This window comes from Lissotriton helveticus, chromosome 8 (assembly GCF_964261635.1).
Source record: "Lissotriton helveticus chromosome 8, aLisHel1.1, whole genome shotgun sequence".
In the NCBI taxonomy this organism is placed as follows: domain Eukaryota; kingdom Metazoa; phylum Chordata; class Amphibia; order Caudata; family Salamandridae; genus Lissotriton; species Lissotriton helveticus.
This window is the reverse complement of record NC_136069.1, coordinates 798,847,954-798,870,805: the sequence shown is the minus strand read 5'-3', so window position 1 is coordinate 798,870,805 and position 22,852 is coordinate 798,847,954. Positions and strand designations below refer to the sequence as shown.

General features: G+C 43.5%; 1 protein-coding gene across 1 annotated transcript in view; it reads right to left on the bottom strand.

The window, feature by feature from the left end:
• Nucleotides 1-22,852, bottom strand: part of TM9SF2 (transmembrane 9 superfamily member 2) — a 402,149-nt gene that overhangs the window by 175,163 nt on the left and 204,134 nt on the right. Inside the window, exon 9 of the mRNA XM_078657617.1 lies at nt 9,806-9,914. Within this exon, the coding sequence (XP_078513743.1) occupies nt 9,806-9,914 (109 nt within the window). The remainder of the gene's footprint in view (nt 1-9,805; nt 9,915-22,852) is intronic.

Here is a 22,852-nt window from a genome sequence, read left to right as displayed (position 1 = left end):
TGTAATAACCTACTACATTACTGAAGCCTGGTCATTGTCCTTTAACAGTTGAGGAATCATGCCAAACATTGATTGGATTAAGAATATCAAAGATGGGTGTCTATATAGGTATCACAAGCTTCTACATATATTTCTAATTATCTCATTCTCACGTGGCTTGCTCTGACCATTAAGTATTTACCGCCCCCCAGTAAACACAAGAGCTCAATGGAAGATGGGGGAATCCTGCCTTCTGGGGCATGTGTGTGAGAAGGGACAACGGCAGTAACTACATGAGAAGTGAAGGCTAGAAAAGTTGCAAACTGAACCTGCTGTCCAACAATGATGACCTTGAGGAACCTCTAATGACAACGTTATACCAAGAAATGAAAATACATATCTGCAGACTTCCAAATTTCAGGTGCACAAAATTTATAATTATTTCCCAGCGTAACATGCATTATTACAGTAAGAAATGGGGCTATTTCACATTTAAACATAGGGGATTGTGCGCATGGAACTCATATTGGAGGTATCCGCTTGTTTACGAAAGGATACTGGGATAAGAGCTCCCAGTGTGGGATCCATTCAGTTTCTAATGTCATGTGGTGAATGTCAGCAAGTGCCTCTTTTTGACAAGGTCACCCCCAATTTTTGCCTGGATATTGGTGCTTAAAGTTATATAAAGAGAAGTGTATTTTTTATAATTAAGTGTGGATCTCTTTATTGAGTTGTGTGTATCATTTATTGTCTGTGTGCATGCAGCAGATGTCGAACAATCCTTTCTGATAAGCCTACGGCTGCTCGACCACACTACCCCCTAAGAGAGCAAGCCCCTGTCGACTTATTAGGGATACCAGGACTCTGCACAGTATACCTTTTTTTGGTATGCTATATAAATAACCAGCTTCCTACATTGGCGTGCAGTGGTGGGATACTAGACTTGACATTTGCTGTACCACTCAGTTAATAAGGGATTCCACTGAGGAATCAAAAATGGTCTTATCTACATATATCTTTTGTCTATTTCAATTTGTTTTCTAAATTGCTAAACTTAACTGTTAGGGCCATGTGGTAAGACACCCAGTTCAAAATATTTCGAATTTAAAAGTATTTTACTAAGTTGGCCCATTTTACAAAGTCTACTTAGAACTTTTTTTACATTCCTAAAAAGGTCCCAACTGCTATAAAACCATGAAGGTGGTAACAGGTCCCTCCTAGAAGTTCAACTTGGACCCCTACAAAATAATTAAGTTGGCCCAACTTAAGGCTCTATGCCAAGCATGGAACCTTGATATGGGGTCTAAACCCACTAAACCACATCTGAAAGAGTTGCTTGCAGAAAATGTTAGAACCACGACAGGGAAAGAAACCCCTAATGACCCTGGGAAAGTGGATGCTGAAGAGGATGATGACTCCATCTGCAATTCTACTGATAGCAACACAAGGGGTAGACGGTGAAGATGCTGATCTTCAAAAACTGGCAAAGAGGACAGCCTTAGAGGCCAAACTCTTAGCAACAGAAAAGGAAAGAGATGAGAAGGGACTAGGACCCATCTCTGATGGCAGCACATTTATAAATAGGGAGAAAGATGATGCTTTTAACCCTAATATCTCCAATGGGACTGTCCCCACATAAACAGAGGGTGATTATACCATCAAATGGTTTACTGCCTTTGAGAGGACTTGGTAGAATGAGTAAACTCAGCCAGAAGTATTGGGGCTCTATACGCTGGGAGCTGTTTTCAGGAATGTGCAGGGATACGCTCCTGACACTGGATGAGATAGATGCTGTGTCCTATGACCTCACGAAGGATACCCTGATAGAGGGGTTTGGACTCACCACCGAAGTGTACAGGATGAGATTCAGGGAAACTCTTAAAAGCTCGATTCAGACCTAGGTAGATTTTGTTGATTTCTCAGTCAAAACACTAGGGGCCAGATGTATCAAGATACCCTTTTGCGATATTCAAATAGCGATTTTTTGAGAATCACTATTTGAGAATTGCAAAAGGGTATGTATGTAGAAATTCGCTATTTTTTAGCGATTTCATAAAATTCCTTCATTGCGATTAGCAAATTGCTAATCGCAATTAAGGAATAATTTCCCATTCATTTTTATGGGCCAGGAGGCCCATAGGAATGAATGTGAATTTATTCCCAATTTGCGATTCGCAATTTGCTAATCGCAAATTGAGAATAATTTCAAGGGTGCAAGGGTGTCTTAAGGACACCCTGCTGCACCCCTAAAATTGACATGTGTGCGCATATGGCGTACATACATGCGCTAAGGGCATGTATGAGTGTCACATGGCACCTTTAAAAATAGCAAAAAGGGCATTTGTAAAAGAATTTGCAAATTACCACCAACTACAAGTTGGTGGTAATTTGCGATTTCTTAGCCTAAATCCGCAAAACTTAAATGCTTCATACATAGCATTTAAGGAATCGCAATTTGAGATTCCTTAAATGCTTACACAATATTAAGGAATCGCAAAATTTGCGATTCCTTAATAGTGCGAGGCTTTTTTCTTGATACATTCCATTTTCCTATTTTTTTGTCGCAAACGCTGCTTTTTAGCGATTCGCAGCGTTTGCGACAAAAAAATAAATTGATACATCTGCCCCATAGTGACTGGTTAAAAGGTATAAAGGTGCAACACTGTGTTGGGCTTTATAATCTGATTTTGAAAGAGTATCTATTAAGTAACTGTGTTTGAGAAAACTTGCATCAGTACTTGGTGGACCTAGGTACAGCTTCTCCCCAAGTATTGGGAAAGGAGGCTGACCCAAGAGTCTTCTAAAGGCTCAAAAAAACTTGTTCAGGAGGGTTGGCCCCGACAATACACAGACCAAGGGTGGGTACCAGCGTAAGAGCTGGAATCCAAAGAAGGTTTTGCGCTTTAATTGCAAAGCCAATAGGCACCAAACTGGATAGCCTTTCTTTCCCAAAAAGAATCTCCCTAGTGCACCTGCAGTTCCTAATGCAGTGGAAAGTCTCCAGATGATATCCTAGGAGTGCCCTGCCCATGACAGAGTGCACACCGAAGCAACACTAGTCCCTGAGGGTGAGGTGGATGTAGCTGCCCTCGCTGTCTGGCCCAGTAACTTGAAGAAATAGACAACAGCCCCATATTAATGGGGTTAGAGTTAAAGCACCGAGGGATACAGGTGCAAGTGTTACGGTGGGTGACTGAGAAACTGATTATCCTCAGGACAGTATCTGACTGGATACACATTCAGAATCCTCAATGCTGACAACCAGACTAAGGTCCATCCCCTGGCAATGGCGTCCTTAGAATGGGAAAGGGTTACTGGCCAAAATAAGGTGGTGGTATCCTCTGTAATTACTGTAGCCTGTCTGCTAGGAAGTTATCTGGAGTCCACAGCTTGGGCTAATGTCAAAGGAAAAACCCATGCAGCCATGCTGGGTGTACCTGAATGGGTGTGTGTAAAAACAAGAGCACAATGCAAAGCAAGCCCAGGGTGAAAAAGAGGAGTTGGAGCCTGGAATAATGGCCCAACCCTCCAAGACAAAAGGCAAGAAGACTTAGAAACCAACTCCGTTCCCCTCTCCTCAGGGAGAAGGACTGTCAGCCCCAGAGGGAACTGAGCCCCAGGAACTTGGGCCTTACATGGCAGAGCTACTGGGTCCAGGGTGGCCATCTAGAGAAGATCTGTACCAGGGACAGCGGCCCCGTCCCACTTTTGAGATTCTGCAACAGCAAGATGCTGACCAGGAAAAGGGAGAGGTCAGTGGCTCCCACAGAACCTTTTGGGAGGAGGGAATCTTATACACTGAGGCCAGAGACCCCAACCTGGTGCCACTAGGAGAGTGGAGGTGTCTTAGCAGTACAGAGAGTGCTTACTCCCTTTCCCTCATGACATCCCCTTAGCTGGGCATCTTGGCCAGGCCAACACTTGGAGTAGGTTAGTCACCCACTCCTAAAGGCCAGGTATGTCCCAGAAGGTGAAGGAGTTTTGTAACCCCTGAGTTACTGTCAAGCCAGTGGTAGGGCAGGTAACCACCAAAGGGTCCCCTTAAGTCCACTCCCAGTGGTTAGGGTTGCACGTGAAATGGTATGGATTGACGTTGTTGGCCCGCTGCACCCTCTAAAAGCACCAGGTAACAGATTTATACTGGTGGTAGTAGATCATGCCGCCAGGTACCCTGAAGCTATTCCACTTAGGACTGTCACTGATCCTGCAGTTGCCAGGGCCCTCTTGTGTATCTTTACAAGAGTGGGCTTCCCTAAGGAGATGTCAGGCAGAGGTAGTAGCTTGATGTCTCGCTACCTAAAAGCCATGTGGTATGAATGTGGTTTGACTTAGAAGTTCACTAACCCATATCATCCAATAACCAATGGTTTAGTTGAGAGATTCAACAAAACTATGAAAGACATGATGTTGCGACTCCCTGAAAAACTCAGAAGGAGATGAAATGTCTTTTTGCCATCCCTGCTTTTCACCTACAGAGAAGTACCACAGAAGGGAGTAGGTTTTTCCCCTTTGAACTTCTGTTTGGCCATCCTGTAAGGAGACCATTGCGTCTAATGAAGGAAGGCTGTGAGAGACCTCTCCAAGAGCCTAAACAAGATAGAGTGGACTATGCACTTGGCCTACGTTCAAGAATGGTTGAGCACATGGAGAAAGCATAAAAAAACTTTGAGGCCAGCCAAGAGCTCCAGTAGCTCTGGTAAGATCAAAAGGTTGCACTGGTTGAATTCCAACCAGGGCAGAATGTGTGGGTACCAGAGCAGGTGGCTTCCAGGGCGCTCCAGAACAAATGGCAAGGCCCTTACTCTGTCCTTGAAAGGAAAGGTGAGGTCACTTACCCAATTGAGCTAGGCACTAACAGGAACCCTCACAGGGTCATCCATGTGAATAGCCTAAAATCTTTACATGATAGGGCTTATGTGGCCATGCTGATGGTCACTGACTAGGATCAGGAAGTCTCTCCCGGACCTCCTCGCCCAGAGTTCTAAAGATGGGTCAGTTAATGTAATGGTCACTTCAGACACCCTCTCTACCCATGCCAAGCTCTTTTCCCTCACCCCTAGTCAGAGTGACAGGTGTGTCCATGACAGGGACACTGGTGGGTGACAGTATGACTGTCAAAAGTAAACTGTAAGACAATCTTACCAAGGAAAGCATCAGGACGCTGGAGTTAGGGGTGATTGAGCCCTCTGAAATCCCTGGGTCAGTCTAGTGGTCTTAGTCTCCAATCCTCATTCCAAGGGTGGTAAGTAAACCAGATCTGAGGTTTAGTGTGAACTATAGAGGTACCAATGCTGTCACTAAGACAGATGCACATCCTATCCCAATGGCATATGAACTTATTGACAGGCTAGGAGCAGTCTTTTTTCACAGTACTTTCGCTTTAACATTAAAGTACTGGCAGATTGGTCTGACACCTGAAGCAAAAGAAAAATCAACATTCTCGACCCCAGATGGACATTACCAAATTACAGTAATGCCATCTGGTTTAAAGAATACCCATGCCACCTTCCAGAGGTTGGTGAACGAAAGTCCTTGCTGCAGGGGGAATTGTATAGGAAAGTGCCCCTTTTGACATGGTCACCTCTACTTTTTGCCTGGTATTTGATGCAATTTCGACAGAAAGTGCACTGCATTCCTGCTATCCAGATCCCCCATGCTAGATCTCTTTACCTAAAGCTGTACAACTGTTCCCCCAATTGGCAATACCTTAGGCACTCCTGTAATTACCTAGTAAACGACAACCCAGATACCTAGGGAACAGATACTAAAAAGGGTCCCTAGTGGCTGCAACATGTATTGGGTCATTCTAAGGGACCGTTCACCTAACTCATACAGATTGCCATTGCAGGCTGAGTGTCTTGGTGCAGATACAAGTGAAAACACAACATGGCACACATCTCTGTGTGCCATGCCTGTAGGCACTGCAAGCAGTATCGGTATGTCACCCCTACAGCAGGCCTTCCAGCCCCAAGGCAGGGTGCACTATACTAGGTGTGGACATATCTGCATGAGAAGATATGCCCCTGTGCTGGCCAGTTCAATTATTGCCGGTGAAAGTGACCAGGGCAGCCATTTTAAGTACACATGCTGGACACTTCTCTTTGATTAGCCTAGGGCTTCTCGACCATACTGCCCCCTAAGAGAGCATCTTGGGTTTGCTAGAGCAAGCCTCTGTTCACTTATAAGGGATACCTGGACTCTGCACAGTATACCTCGTTTTGGTATCCTATATAAAGAGCCAGCTTCCTACAGTGAATGATCAGAGTACAGCAGCGCATGCAGCTGCAGCACACATACAATTTCACATTTTCAGAGACACCCGGAGTACTTGAGTTATTCTCACAAGAGACAATTAAATCATCAACTTATAGAAAACAGAAATTACCCGTCATACACCCAGCCAAAGAATCAGGATTTATGAGAAATTACACTTGTGAAATAATGATTATACACAGCTCTAGTCCAGAAACACCAGCCATCCTGAAGTTCTAAAACATGCATCAACTGAACTCAGGTTATCATCTTGCCCTTATCCTCCCACAGATATTTGCTCAAGTAGTGCAAGCTACAAGTTGGAGGCTTCTACTATGCCCATTTTCTCCACCAGGAAATAACTGGTCTAGAAGATGGAATGAAGTTTTTGTTTGGTAGCATCAGCTTAATCTCTGCTTTTTCAGGATGGCTTGAACATCCAGATGGGAAAAGAGACCGAATGGAGAATGACAAAAGTGGACAATCTGTAGGATCAAATGGCCCAAAGTTACTCCCAATCACTTTACCAGATGGACTGCCATCCACACTCATTACGCCCATGGAAGTTGTGTGGGTAGGACAAAGATTCCACATCAAAGCAGCTATGAAGCAGTCACTATGGTGGTCGATGAGCCAGCTGGTTTCCCACGCCATGACACAGTTTTGGTTTCACCAGCTGCTCCTCACTGACCAGATGTACTGTGTTTTGGCTTTCATGGCAGTTGGAGTGACTGGCAAAATCAGAACACCTGGTTATTCTTCTGATGAAGATGAAAATATTTTGTTGGAAATGCAAGGACAAGTAAGATCACATAAGTACTAACCTCCTTTAAGGTCTGTAAATGGTCATTTGATTGTGCTCCAAAGAATTTCTCTCGAACAAAGGGAAAATATGAAAAAGTATTTTCCTGGTTATGTGATATTTTTCAATCATGACTCCTAGTTTGGAACTGCCTGCAATAGCAGGCAGGAACGGAAACACATACAAAAGAAAAAGTTAGATACTAATATTCTAGTGGGTATGTATCTTTTCACTTATTCCACATTGCTGAATCTTCTGTGGGAGTCACAGGGAATCGTTAATTTTTTTTTTATTCAGCAATAGCTTGAATCTGGCACTTTGTGCCATTGCTACATTGTCAACTTTAGATCTGCTCATATATGACATATGGGTCCACGGATGTGTCACCTGTGTCTGGGTTTCCACACTCCACTAAAGCAATGAGGAAAAGGAAGAGTTAGCTACATAAAGTGATAAAATGAAGTAGAGAAGGCAGGAGGGCTATAAGAAATCTCAGGGGACATATAGTATCTACAAAAATATAAAAAGTGGTACAGTAGGTAAGAAACTTATTTTCCTAATTGACATTTTGCCCCACAGGTTCCTCATCCTTGGAGGTCTCACAAAGTAATGATCATTATTAAGACTGTCTGGGCTATGGAGTGCAACTTATACCAGAACATTTTGTTAGACTGATATCGCAATATGTGCTTCTTTTCTGGAATCTGAATCCATACACGAGTGCGTCACAAAAGTGTGCGTAATGACGACCGCATTACTACTTGCCAAATATGGAGAATTGTGATTCTCTGAAAAAAGCAAGTGTTAGTATCCCTCCTGCACAGAGAGCATTGTGTCCTGAATGGGAATCTTTCCGAATCAGGTTTTGATGAGGGGATACCCCATCAGGATGTAGGGCATTCCAAAACTCTTTTTTTAGGTACCACCAAGCCAACAAATAACTAAGGGCCTGATTTTGGTCTCGTGGATGAGTTACTCCGCCACAACAGTGATGGATATCCCTCCCGTCTGCCAATATATTCTATGGGATTTATATTTCGGCAGACAGGATATCAGTCACCGTTAAGACTGAGTAACTTGTCTGCCGAGATTTAAATCAGGCCTTAGGTCTACAGTATTTTGCTCTATCACATTTACATCTCTATATTAATTTCCCAAATGTAAAAAAATGTTTTAAGTATACAAAGATCATGCAACTGCAGATACTAACAGAATCTGCAAAACTGACTTTTTATTTTTCCCTCAAGTGGCACTTACACAACTAAGTCCCAAATACACAACACAATAACTAATAGGTATAACTATGGAACAGGTGTGGCTCAGGCAAATTACAAGCATCTCAGATTGTTCAAGGGAATCTTCAACAACCTGTTCAACTACAGAAAGTCTACTCCATGTAACTAAGCAATTATTGTATGAACAGTTACAGGCCTAGAAGCATCTGTTGAAAAGCTGCGAACAAGAAGAACTTTCCAAGATGAAAAAAATCATTGGAATTAAGTGCATCATAAAAAAAGAAAAAAATTAACGAGGGAAAAAGAAAGCTTTTTGTGCAGTACAACGAGGAAAATAAGTGAAAGCTGTTTTTTAGTTATGTGGTTATGTCCTATCATTATACAGTCTGGCAGGAAGTCAAAGATTGCATCGCAAAGGTTACTGGTAGGAAGCACTAAGTTACACCAGAAGTCCGTCTCCTAGGCCTCCCTCCCTGCCCGAAACACAGTAAGGTAGGAATTAAACTGGCAGATATATTACAGAGACTGGCGATATGGGCCATTATAACTATCTAGTACTCTACTTCAGGTCCCTATATTAGGGAATGGAAGTCAGCTGTTAAAAAGGTTATGGCTAGCAAAACTATTGCCCTACATAGAGAAGCCTGAGGCCTTGGTAAATACCCTGGTACCAGGAAAAGGGATGAGCTACGCAAGGAATTTTCAAAGACTAGAAGAAATGACACAACCCCCTTGAGAAGGGCAGGTCACCCACGGTCGTTGGACAGAGACCCTAAGTCTATAGGCTGGAACAGCAAATTATACGTCTTTTGCCACACATGCTTTTAACATATAGAACACCAAAGTACATTCTGAATGTTTCAAAACTTCCCCTTTTCTCAATTAACGCTCTAATTCAGCTTTTGAACACAGCCATCCCCCTATGCTTTAGCCATGGGAGAATTATTAGTTTTGTGATTAGCTTGACCTTCTAAATAAGTTACATGGTTTTAAATATGGCATTTTTATAATGCTACATAAAGTACTAGTGACGCAATAGAAATTATACACTATATGTGTGGATCTATTTACTTTATACTGCCTGTTTAAGATTAATAATACCTTCTTCTGTTTTATAAACTAACTACCAAGAGTAACAATGCGCCTGGACACAAGCGTCATGTGATACAGTTTTATTATGTACTGAGTTTATGAATGTTGTATAAATTTATGAAATGCCAATAAAAATATATTTTTAAAAAACAAAGAGAAAAATTAAGCCAACGGTGGTTAGGGATCTTCCCACAACGAATAGAAAGAATAACTCAAGGCTGCGCAAATTTTCACTGTTCTAGGATCTCACATCACTTTAATGGAATTATATGTCCAGGATCCTATAAAGCAGAATGAATGTATCAAACAATTTAGCTGGAATAAAATATAATGAATACATTATGACTAACACTGATCCATTGAATAAACAAATATTAGTTATATTTTCTTTAGTTGGCAATTAAAACAAACCGAAAAACACGTATTGCAGGAAGATGTAACTTACTGTAGAATCCATTTGATTGTACCTTGCAATATCTTTATGCAAAGTCCGCAGCATTATCATGGCTACCATTCCAGATAAGAATAAGACGATTACCAGAGAATTCATGATGCTATGAAACAAACAGCAACATAAATTGATCACTATCTTTTTCAATATAGTTTCATTTTAAGTGTCATATGATTAGAAGTTCGCATCTTACCCCTTTTCTGACCATTTAGAGATTACAATTCCCACCAAGATACCATCAGACACTCTTGTAAACAGCAATACTATTATATGCATTATGGAAAGAAGACATTGTTTAGTAACACAGTCTAGGGGCTATTTCATTTTCCTAAAACGAAACCTATCTGGAGTTGCTTCCAACAGTGGCTGAGATTATTTCAAGAATTCCACCCATCACTGTTTTTCTCATTTGCTCAACATTTTACAAAGAATTTGTTTCAACAGTTTTCTTCGGAAGTTTCTGTTACACCCACCAAACGGTACTTTCGAAATAACAGGCAATGCTCCAGGAAAAAATAACACCCATTAAGGGGTCTATATTATTATATTTATTGAGGTAGGTTATTTTTTTTAACTTTATTTGTAAGCAGAAGAAATATAAAAAAACTTTTGAAATCAAACACTAAAAAGACATACACTCTACACAAATGCAAAATAAGCGTAATGAAGCTGTCCAAGTGTGGCATGTATGATATAGGGACAAACAGTATCCACAAAATATGAAATGACTGAAGTGTTGATTCAAAGTTTCCAATGGCATAAGAGGTTTATCTCTTACCGTCTGTATCAGCTACCAACACCTATATGGACACAATTATGCATCTTCATACATTATCACACAGATATTTTAGGGTGACTGCCAGGTGGTGGGTTCAGGATCCACCCCCTCTCACTTTAGAGTCTTCCAGAAAAGGAAAAATTGCCAGATACAAAGTATCAACCTCTTCAACCATAACTCCTATTCGCCATCTTCATATATAAGGAGTGGTTTGTCAGAAGGCAGGCTTCAAAAGGTGAAAGGTGTATGTGAAGGGAAGGAAGGCAAAGGCTGGTATCAGATAGCAAGTACTAAGCAATATGTAGGAGGCAGAATTAAGTAAGGAAGGATATATTTCTTTGCTCCCAAAAGAAATTCAAATGACAAATTCCTATAACTTAGTCTCTCAACTTTCATCCAGGAATAGACACACAAACCTCGCTGGAAAAACAAGGACTGGGAACCACAGCTCTCTGATCTGCTGTTTGACATCATCATGCATGTGGAGCTGTAAGAATCTAAAAATAAATAATTTTGAGCCTGAGTGCCAAATGTCTTTCCTGATACATACGTGCTACACCAAAGCAAATTTGGCACAATAAAGTGTATCCATTGACAAGACATCATAGGGTATTTTCTGAGGTTGGACTAAAATTATAGACTAGGTAGAGTGCTGAAAACCACCGGAAAGCTTGCCAAAGTCTGGAACAACAACACAGTCCACGTCACCCAGCGGTTTAAGGGGTTAGTGATAAACCTCCTTGATGCTAAGGTGGGTAACACATGACGGGGAAGCTTTCATTTAAACTCTTGGTGGCAGAGTGCAGGCTGAATTACAGCAAGTTATGTATATAACACAAGTGTCCTATAGTACAGGTCTTATAATCTGATGGTCAGCCCTGAAGGGATAATGGAATTAAGCATCTTGAAGGCACTTGGTCAAACCAATCGTTTGAGCATGGTTTCCAAAATATGTGCCAGATTTACAACATGGAAAGGTTTGTCAAAGTTGTATTTGCTTAATTAACACTGGTTAAATATGCCCAACAATGCCAGAGTCCTACGTTGTATTTCGCCAGCTTTCCTTCCTCAAACTTTGAGGAAGGAGAGCTGGTGTGTTTGATTCATGGCTGGCTACTAGTGTGAGTTCTTCCATAGCATGCAAGAGCTGATGCTTGACCAAAATACAACTTAGGACTCTGCCATTGTTTGGCATATTTAATCAGTTAATTAATCAAATCTGGTCCATTTCTCTCACCCGATGGGGAGTGATACAAAGTTGGGGACATCAGATTTCACAAATGCAATTAGTCCTGAAGATGGTCTCACATGCTTAACACTATAGAGACCAAAACTTCCTAGTTCCACTTCTGTTCTGTAATTTTCCTAACATTAGTACAAATACTACAGCCCATGGATATGTTCTTCTGACTGCTTTTAGAGAGTGGAGTGGACATACATTTGTCTCATACATGATTATTGTAATACGATTGACAAACTACACACTAAACATGTGTCTGGTTGCATTTATCTGTACCCCTACTAACATATGTTATTCAGCAATATAGCTAAAGTGAATACAATAGCCTTATTTTCGCACGCTTGTTTTTCATTCATTTTTTTTCCATGAATTGTGTTACATACGATTGATTTTGTTTATCCAATTAGATTATTTCCATACCTACACATTTGAATGCGTTTAATGCTGATGGTTTCAATGAAAGTGTTGTGTTGGCCATTGACTTTGAAGATATTCGAGTGGCAATTGAGGACATACAGGAAAATGGGAAGACTGGCTCAATGTAGACTTTTCCAAAGTCAAGAAGAATAGGTTAGTGAAGATTCTGCACAATGTGTTCAAAGATATAGAGGCGACGGGGTCTTTACATTCACAGTTTTACAGGGAAATTATAACTCTTACCCCGAAATCTGGAAAGGGCTTCTTGAATTGTGTGAGGTATTGCCAGATTTTCTTTTTGAACTTGCATATTAAACTTTTTAACAACGGTAACTCTAGAATTGATACAACCCTCCCAAGTGGGATTTGTTACCGGGTGCCCTGCATGATAACATGCATAACTTTTCTGAAATACTATGTAGCAGGCACTTAATGTCAAAGATCAAAAGATCGCCCTGTTTCTTGATGCAAAAAAGGTGTTTGACTGTGTGGAGTGGAAGTACATATTTCGCACCGCGGGACATGTTATTACTTGGGTCAGGATTTGTGGGGAAGGTGCCTTAGTTGTATGAGGAGCCAGAAGCCAAGATTAATTGTGTGGGCACTTTGTCTGACTTTCTATTTTTCCTTGAACCCATGTCTGCTGCTGTCAGAACACGTGAGGGTGTTCTTACTGTGGAATGTCTACATGCAGATGAAAATCTTGTCTACATGCAGATGAAGAACTCCACTCGCCAACAAACCTGGCTTTATCTCTTCTGAACTTAAGGATTGTTATCACCGACTTCTCATCCTTATTGGGGTATAGAGTGTATGGGATATAAGCAAGAATCTTCCCCTTACTATTAACACTAGAGAGGTGTCCATGGGCCTTAACCATTTTGATGGGCCACTAGGAACCTGGTGCTGGTGAATCAGAGTTAGAAGGACATAGTCCAAGATAATGTGAAATTTGCTGCTTTGAAAAAGCCTCTGCTGAGTTTCCTTTAGGGCTTTTAATTTGGAGACAGCTGTACAGCATTAAAATGAACTGAGATTTCATTAGGTTTTTTGCGTTTTTGGGTTATGTCCAGGCCCTAGTATGAAAAACTGATTCAGAAAGTAAAAGATACATATGGAAGAGGAGGAGGTTTATACTTAAAGTGTTGAAGTCCTACGCAGCAACTATGTTTGGTGTACTCGGCCTGCCATGTATGTACTCGCACTACCTATCCAAAAGACTGGCCCGTAAAGTCCAAGGTCTTCCATACTACATCTATCACCTGGGTGTGGTTGGCCATCGTGAATACAGTTTTCAGTGGCGAAGGAGAGCATCATGTACAATGACAAGTAATACAGGTGGGGTTTTAATCCAGACATCTACTCTACACTGAATGCATGGAGAGTTGAGCAGACTGGTTAACGTACATCCACATCTCACTGAAGTGCCACTGTGGGGGAATGCCATTAAGATTGGAGGCAATGACATTTTTGTCCAACTCGGAGAAAGCAGGCATCAAAAGAGAGCAGGGCCTATTGTCTGAAGGTCTTCTTAAACCCTCTGTAGACCTGCATGTTGAATAGGAGCTAAAGAACTCCCAGAACAGGTATTACTTCCAATTACGAAACAACAATGTATTGGTGCCTTGATTGACGAACCGCTTGTACTGTGAACGCTATTTGATTTATTTTTAACCCCTTCGGGGCTGATGACGAGCTGGGCTCGTCATGGCGTAGCCTCCTCGCACGCTCATGACGAGCCCAGCTCGTCATGAGCCCCACCCTCGGGGGAAGCGCCAGCGCTCCCCCCGAGTCAGCCCGATTTTTTTAGTTTCTGCGGGGATGGCAGGGGAAGACCTTCCCCTGCCTCCCCCCGCCCTCCCCGCCCGCGTCATCAATGACGTCAGCGCGCGAGGCGCGCTGACGTCACCGGAGGCTCCTTTTGTTTACCGACGCGCAGGGAAGCCATTTGCTTCCTGCGCGTCGGATGGGAAAGAGGTTTGTTTTGCGGCTGGGGCGGGGGAGATTGCTTGTAACTTCTAACGAGGGAAAGGAAAGGCTTTTCCTTTCCCTCGAGGGCACTTTAGAGGTTTCTTGCTGCACGATCGTGCGATCGTGCAGCAGGAATGTTAGGGATTTTTTTTTTTTTTTTCATGGATGATCAATTTCGTAGTTCGGGGAGCGGCCCCTTGGGGAAGGGTCGCTCCCCTTGTTGGGGGAACATTATCTATGAAGTCTTCTCTTTGCTGCAATGTTGTTGAAAGGCCGTTTTTTCTACAAAAATGCCGATGGGGGTCATTTATAAAGTAAAATAATAGTGCTCATTGTAATGAAGGATGCAAGTGCCTCTGTCCTTCATTACTTATACTGATGTGTGTTTCTGAAGTGGCTAAAAAACACACCTGTGCTGCCTAGGCAAAGCTCACTAGTGTTTTTGGCCTGATGAATGTTTTTTTTTTGTGTGCTGCTTTTCAAACACATGCTTTGTCTCCAGTGACCATGTGTGTGTTACTATGCCATGTGCGAAGGGGTCCCTTGAGTGAGCTGTCCATCATAGTGGGAAGCTCACAAATGTTTTTGGGCTGTTGATTGTTACCTGAATTTGTGCTGCAACTCTAGCGCCATCTTTGTCTCCATTGACCATGGGTGCGTTACTATGCAACTGCACAAATGTGCGCAGGGGTCCCTTGAGTGGGCTGTCCATCATAGTGGGAAGCTCACAAATTTTTTTGTGTTGATGATTGTTTTCCTGAGTTTGTGCCGCAACTCGAGCGCCATCTTTGTCTCCAGTGTCCATGTGTGCGTTACTATGCAATTGCACAGATGTGCGCAGGGGTCCCTTGTGTGAGCTGTCCATCATAGTGTTTGGGGTATGCACGAAACATGTCGACGATAGGAGTTGATAGGTACATCTGGACACATTACGTTTAGGGCAGCCTATCTTTCCACCCCGTTTATTACCACCTAGAGGCAAGAATAAAGTTTATTGTAAACCTACTGGGCAGGTATTTCACACATCACATAGTCCACTCCTCAAATACACATGCACCACACATAGTCTAATAAAGTGCTCCTACGTAACTTTCGCAAGTCGCAGCACGCCCCAGCCCGTAGAGGACTGGGATGGCCCCAATGATGAAGCATGTCACCGTGGGGCAACCCTGGTGAGTGAGGGGACACCTAAAAGAGGAGCATTTCTCCCCTTTTTTGTACACAATACCATATTTTCACAATCGACCCCAGTGTGTGTTGGTTGTTATCTGAATAAACTAGCAACGCTCTTAGGTATCTGGAAGCAGAGACCATTTGTTCATCATAGTGGGAAGTTCACAAATGTTTTTGGGCTGATGATTGCTTTCCTGAGTTTGTGCTGCAACTCGAGCCCCATCTTTGTCTCCAGTGTCCATGTGTGCGTTACTATGCAATTGCACAGATGTGCGCAGGGGTCCCTTGTGTGAGCTGTGAATCATAGTGGGAAGGTCACAAATGTTTTTGGGCTGATGAATGTTTTTCTGAATTTGTGCTGCAACTCGAGCGCTTGCTTTGTCTCCAGTGTCCGTGTGTGTTACTATGCCATCGCACCAATGTGTGCACAGGTCCCTTGAGTGAGCTGTCCATCATAGTGGGTAAATTTAGGAAAGATGGTGCACTCCGCTAGTTGGTGGGCGTTGCCAATAGGGGATCTTCTGTGTGAGTTCACATGCCTCTTATGTGTATAAATGGTCAGAGACTGTTGAGAGCAGCAGATGGGGAGAAAGAAGCTCCTGGTCATAGGAACTGTTTTAGGATTGCGCTTGTGAAAATCAAGGATGCAAGTGCCTCTGTCCAGCATCGCAGTTAACCACAGTAATTCTGTTGTCCCCCTCCCCATGAGAATCCCTGATGATGTCAGCGCGCACAGCACGCGCCAACATCTTCAGGGATTCCCAGGCGGTCGGGAAGCCATTTGCTTCCTGCGCCTGGAGGTGTTAGGTTGGTTTTGAGATATTTGGGGGGGTTTGCAAAGAGGCTTCAGGGGAGAGGTAAGTGATTTTCCTCTCTTCTGATGTCTCTTTGCAGGGCATTTCTGGCTCACGGTCGCGCACAGCATTGCGATTGTGCGGTGGAAATGCCCTCACTAGCACCAGGGATTTTATTTTAGATTGTAGGAAGTGACCCATTGTGCAAGGGTCGCTTTCAGGTGGGTCGGATTTTAAATTTAGATGTTCTGGCCCCCCCCCCCCCGGTGGGCAAATCAACCCGTACTTTTGTCCGTTTTGCCCTTTTTGATGGCCCATCTGTGTGGATGTGATTTTGGGGGTACATTTGTGTATTGTTTATTCATTTGTTATGTTGTTTGTGAAATGTAGTATTAAATTATTTTTTTTCTTCTTTGTTTTTGATCCAGGCTTTTGCTGTTTGTATTGGTGTAGGTTGTGGTTCGGTTAATGCTGGTTTTGCAGCTTGTGTAGTTGCATGTGCTTGGTAAGTAAATGTTTTTTGTACTATTTTTCCTAGATAAATGTGTTGTTATGAAAAGTGAAGTTATTGCTGTTTGTGTGGCTTTGTGTTTCTTGATTGTTAACTTTTTTTTTGTATTGCTGCTTGATGTGTACTTTGTCTAATCTATACTTGTTTTTTTTTCTTTCCAGTGGGATTTCCTTTCTTTTTGCTGTGTTTCAGCAGAGTAGGTGCTGGTGAGTCTTCTTATATTTGGTTAGATTTGAATTGTTTTTGAGTGTATTGATTTTTGTGTGAAGACTCTACCTTGTTTACTTCTTCCTTTGCACAGTGTAGGTTGTTGTTCACTTGTGTGTGTAGTCTTCTTGATTTGTAAGGATAATGGCTGCTCGCAGGATTACTGCTAAGCAGGTTGTTAGTTTGCTTTTTGAGTCTTCCTCTGACCATGGTCCAGACACTGACTCCGATTCGGAGCTTGAGTTAGGTGCAGAAGATTCAGGCAGTGAGTTTTCTCTTCGCATGGTATCATCGGATGATGATTCTTCTTCTAGTGCTGATGAAGTGCCTGTGGTAGAGAGGGACATTGATGTGCCGGTAGAGAGGGAAGAGCCATGTGAGCGGCAGCCTAGGTCCTCAAGGTTTCCCTTTTTTTCTCGTCAGGAACAGGCAAGTGTGGTAAAGGCTGCGCCCAAAAGGTTTCACATTGCTGTGGTGCGCCAAAGGTTATCTGGTGCTGCTAGTCTTCCTGTTGTTGAGCAGCATGAGGCATCTGGTGCTGCTAGTCTTTCTGTTGTTGTTGAGCAGCAAGTGGCATCTGGGGATGCGAGTTCTTCTGTTGATGTTGAGATGCAAGAGGCAGCTGGGGATGTGAGTTCGTCTGTTGGTGAAGAGATGCAAAATGTATCTGGGGATGCTAGTATTCCTGTTGGTGTAGTGAGGCAAGAGGCATCTGGGGATGCTAGTGTTCCCGTTGATGTAGTGCAGCAAGAGGCATCTGGCCTGCAGGCTAGGGTGGCTTCTTCTCCTCATGTTAGTGATGACGTCTGGGTTGCCCCTGGCATGGTGCAGCCGGAATTGCCAGACTTCACTGGTGTTCCAGGGTGTAGAGTGGATACTGACAATTTTTTGCCAATTCAATATTTTCAATTGTTTTTTGACGATGAGTTTTTGCAGGAGATTGTGGAGCAAACTAATTTGTATGCAGAGCAGTATTTGAGGGACCACAGTGCCAGCCTTAAGCCCCATTCCAGAGCTACCCATTGGTCTCCCACATATGTTGAAGAGATGAAGAAGTTTTTGGGATTAACTTTTTTGATGGGCTTGCTAAGGAAGCCATCAATGTCTTCTTATTGGTCCACTAGTCCCTTGATGGCAACATCTATATTTCCAGCACTTATGACTCGTGATCGATATATGCTTCTTCTTCGCATGATGCATTTTGTTGATAATGATTTAGCGTTGCCACGCGATCACCCTGATTGTGACCGTCTTTTTAAGATTCGGCCTGTCCTTGATCACTTTGTTGATCGTTTTCCTGAGATGTTTGCACCTGGAAGAGAAATAGCTGTGGACGAGTCTTTGGTGTTGTTCAAGGGCCGCTTGGTTTTTAGGCAATACATTCCTAGTAAGAGGGCACGCTATGGCATCAAACTGTATATGCTGTGTGACAGTGAGACTGGATATGTTTATAATTTCAGGGTGTACACCGGTAAGGATTCCAGCATTAACACTTCTGCTTGTCCGTCCACTTTTGGAGTGACTGAGAAAATTGTGTGGGAACTAGGTAGACGATTATTTAACAAAGGCCACCATTTATATGTAGATAACTTCTACACTAGTGTGCGTTTGTTCAAGGAGTTGGCCAAAGTGGGCACTGTTGCATGTGGCACGATGCGCAGTAACCGGAAAGGTTTTCCAATAGAACTTGTTTGCAAAAGGCTTGTGCGGGGACAGTCTACTGCATTGCGATGTGGGAAGCTTCTAGCTGTGAAGTTTTCAGACAGGAGAGATGTTTACATGCTGACTACTATCCATGACGAAAGCACTGAAGCTCTGCCAGTTCGGGGTGAGACTGCTGAAGTGCGTAAACCTGTGTGCATTTTAGACTATAATAGGCACATGGGTGGTGTTGACAGAGTAGATCAGAGGTTGGAACCTTATGCTGCTCTTCGAAAGGCTTACGTTTGGTACAAGAAGTTGGCTATCCATCTTTTCCACTTGGCATCCTTTAATGCTTTTGTTGTTTTCCAGAAATCTTGTCCTGAGTCAAAGATGCCTTTTGTTAAGTTTCAGGAGACTATAATAGGCAGCCTTGTACTAGTGGAACAGGCAAGTGTGCCAAGATTTGGAGTGGTGGAGGAAGTGGCTAGACTGAAAGATCGCCACTTTCCAGAATACATTCCTCCCACAACTGCAAAAGACAAACCCACTAAAAGATGTAGAGTCTGTTGGCGAAGAGAAGTGCGGAGGGAGTCTCGTATGCACTGTCCTGACTGTCCTTCAAATCCTGGATTGTGTGTGCCAGCTTGTTTTAAATCGTACCACACACAAAAGAAGTTTTGGGAGTTTCATTGAGCTTGTAAGTGTACTGTCTGGTTTGTTTTCTGTAATATTTTTTTGTTTGCTTTTAGGTTTGCATTAGTGCAAAGCATTTAGGTTTTGAATTTGTGTTAGCAGATTTGTAGGTTTCTACATTTGATTTGTGGTATTTCTTTAAAAAATTCTAATTTTGATGGTGGTGTGTGCAGGATTGTGCTTGGATTGTTGGTGTGCGTGGACAGGCGCTTGGCTGGTGGTGTGCGTGGTCTGGTGCTTGGCTGGAATAGTGCATGGATTGGAGTTGTGCTGGGGGGGTTAGTGGATTTTTGCTTGGCTGGCGGAGTGTATGGTTAGGTGCTTGGCTGGCGGTGTGAGTGGAGTGGTGCTTGGCTGGCGGTGTGTGTGGAGTGGTGCTTGGCTGGCGGCGTGTGTGGAGTGGTGCTTGGATGGTGTTGTGTTTGTGGAGTGGCGCTTGGCTGGTGGTGTGCGTGGAGTGATGCTTGGCTGGTGGTGTGTGTGGAGTGGTAGTTGGCTGTCGGTGTGCGCTGAGTGGTGTTTGGCTGGCAGTGTGCATGGTCTGGTGCTTGGATGGTGGTGTGGGTGGACTGGCGCTCGGCAGGCGGTGTGTGAGTAGTTACTTTCTGTTGGTCACTACACACACTGCTAGTTGAGTGACACTCCACACAGTCCATCATTTTGTGTAGTTGCAGTGTCAGAAATGTGGGCGTGTGAAAGTGATGGGCCCTTGAATGGCGCTGTTTGCTGGTGTGAGTGTTGAAATGTGATGGGTCCGCGGCTGGCGGTGTGAATGTTTTGTATGTGTCACGCGTACGAAAGGTGTATGAATGGCCTGTAAAGAGGTTGGTGCCTTGACGTGGCTTTACAGCTCACGAGCTGCGAGTCAGTGGTTCAGTTTATCATACTTTCAATTATACGCAGTGTATTTCATTTTTGATGAAATTACTTGCGTATCCAATTGTATGTACTGAATCATCACTCACCCTCGTGCCAAATCCAACCAGTATGTGTGTGTGCTTGCGGATTAGATGGGTGTGCAGTAATAATTGTTTTTTTTCTAATTTCTGCAGTAGGGTGTACCTTGCCCCTTATTGTGATTGTTGTTATGTGTTGCTTTTCCATTCGGATGGTGTCAATGGTCTGGTTTGTATCAGGTATGAAAGGTGCGTGAATGGCCTGTAAAACGGTTGGTGCCTTGTCGTGGCTTTACAGCTCACGAGTTGCGAGTCACTGGTTCAGTTTTTATGCATTTATTTATTGACAGAGCATTTCATTTTTTTGAAATATCTTGTTAATAAAATTTTATGTACTGAACCATCACTCGCCCTCGTGCCAAATCCAACCTGTATGTGTGTGTCTTTGAGGAATAGATAGCCGTGCTTGAATGTTTGACTTTTGAGTAACTCTGTTAAGGTGTGGTATCCTTTTACTTGGGAGAACAAGGGGAGCGCAGGGTGGTAGGACTTTTTTGCCGGCACGGCGATCCCACGCCAAAATGTTTGGAAAAGTGCTATTTTTACCTATTTTTAAGGTTTGCAAGGAGTTCTGGGTAGGAAAACATTGGTGGACCCACACATGCCATACCTCCCTGGACTCTCCCGGGTGTCTAGTTTTCAGAACTGTTTGGGTTTGCTACTTTCCAAAGAATACCACCCATCCCGGGCCAAAAACTCAGGTGCCTCCCCCCCAAAAAATCAAAGTTATATTGCTTCAGGGTATTTTATATTCACCACTGTTAGATTTGGACCTTTTCCTGTTGCAGCCACTATGGCTACCCACGCAAGTGAGGTACCGTTTTTATCGGGAGACCTGGGGGAATGCTGGGTGGGAGGTAATTTGTGTGAGCCCAGTGATGCCACGCTTTCCCAGACTACAACGTGTGAAAAAATTGATTTTTTTCTGCTAAAATTGAGGTTTGCAAGGGATTCTGGGTAAAGGAACGTTGGCGGATCCACGCAAGCCATACCTCCTTGGAAGCGCCCGGGTGTCTACTTTTCAGAAATGTGTGGGTTTCATAGGTTTCCATAGATGGCTGTCTCGCACGGGGCCAGAAACCCAGGTAACCCCTAAGTCCACCAGCTTTTGCAAGAGGGGTTACCTGGGTTTTTGGCCCCGTGCTAAACAGCCATCTAGGGAAACCTACCAATCCCACACATTTCTGAAAAGTAGACAACCGGGGGCTTCCAAGGAGGTATGGCTTGCGTGGATCCTCCAACGTTCCTTTACCCAGAATCCCTTGCAAACCTCATTTTTTGCATGGTAAAAAATCAGTTTTTTCACACGTTTTAGTGTGGGAAAGCGTGGCATCACTGGGCACACACAAATTACCTCCCACCCAGCGTTCCCCAAGGTCTCCCGATAAAAATGGTACCTCACTTGCGTGGGTAGGCATAGCGGCTGCTTTAGGAAAAGGCCCAATTCATACTGTGGAGACAAAAACTTTACCTTTAGCCAAATAATCTTATTTTTTGAGGGGGTCACCTGAGCTTTTGGCCCGGGGCTTGGCAGGCATCTTTGGAAACTACCAAACCCAAACAGTTCTGAGAACTAGACACCCAGGGGAGTCCAGGGTGGTATGGCATGCGTGGGTCCCCCAATGTTTTCCTACCCAGAAACCCCTGCAAACCTGAAATTTTGGTCAAAAAACCCACTTTTCCATACTTTTTTGGGTGGGATCTCGCTGCCGGAACAAATGTCCTACCACCCAGTGTTTCCCTTGTTCTCCCGAGTAAAATGATACCTCACTTGTGTGGGTGGGCCAAAGGCATGTGACTTAGGCTGGGGTGCTTAATTTGTAAAACGTAAATATGAGTAAAAACTACTTTTTTCAAAATTTATTTTTGGCGTATTCTGCTTTGGGGCACCCACACAAGTGAGGTATCCTTTTACTCGGGAGAACAAGGGGAACGCAGGGTGGTATGACTTTTTTGCCGACCCGGCGATCCCACGCCAAAAAGTTTGGAAAAGTGCAATTTTTACCTAATTTTAAGGTTTGCAGAGAGTTCTGGGTAGGAAAACATTGGGGGACCCATGCATGCCATACCTCCCTGGAGTCCCCCGGGTGTCTAGTTTTCAGAACTGTTTGGGTTTGCTACTTTGCAAAGAATACCACCGAGCCCCGGGCCACAAACTCAGATGCCCCCCCCCCCAAAATCAAGGTAGTTTTGCAATAAGGTAATGTAAATTCACCACCGTACAATTTGAACCGTTTCCTGTTGCAGCCACTATGTTTACCCACGCAAGTGAGGTACCGTTTTTTTCGGGAGACCTGGGGGCACGCTGGGTGGGTGGAAATTTGTTGATCCACGCAGATTCCAGAACTTTCCACCACAGAAATGTGAGGAAAATGTGTTTTTTTGGTCAAATTTTTATGTTTGCAAGGGATTCTGGGTAACAAAACCTGGGGGTAGGCAGGCGAGTCACCCCATCCTGAATTCCCCTGGGTGTCTAGTTTTCAAAAATGTATAGGTTTGCTAGGTTTCCCTAGGTGCTGGCAGAGCTACGGCGCAAAAACAAAAGGTAGTCTTTTTGTCCGAATCGTGCTAAATTTCACTGGGAAATTGAGGTGCGACCATGCTGCGTTTTGCGCTGTTTCATGTCGCAGCCACTATGCCTACCCACGCAAGTGAGG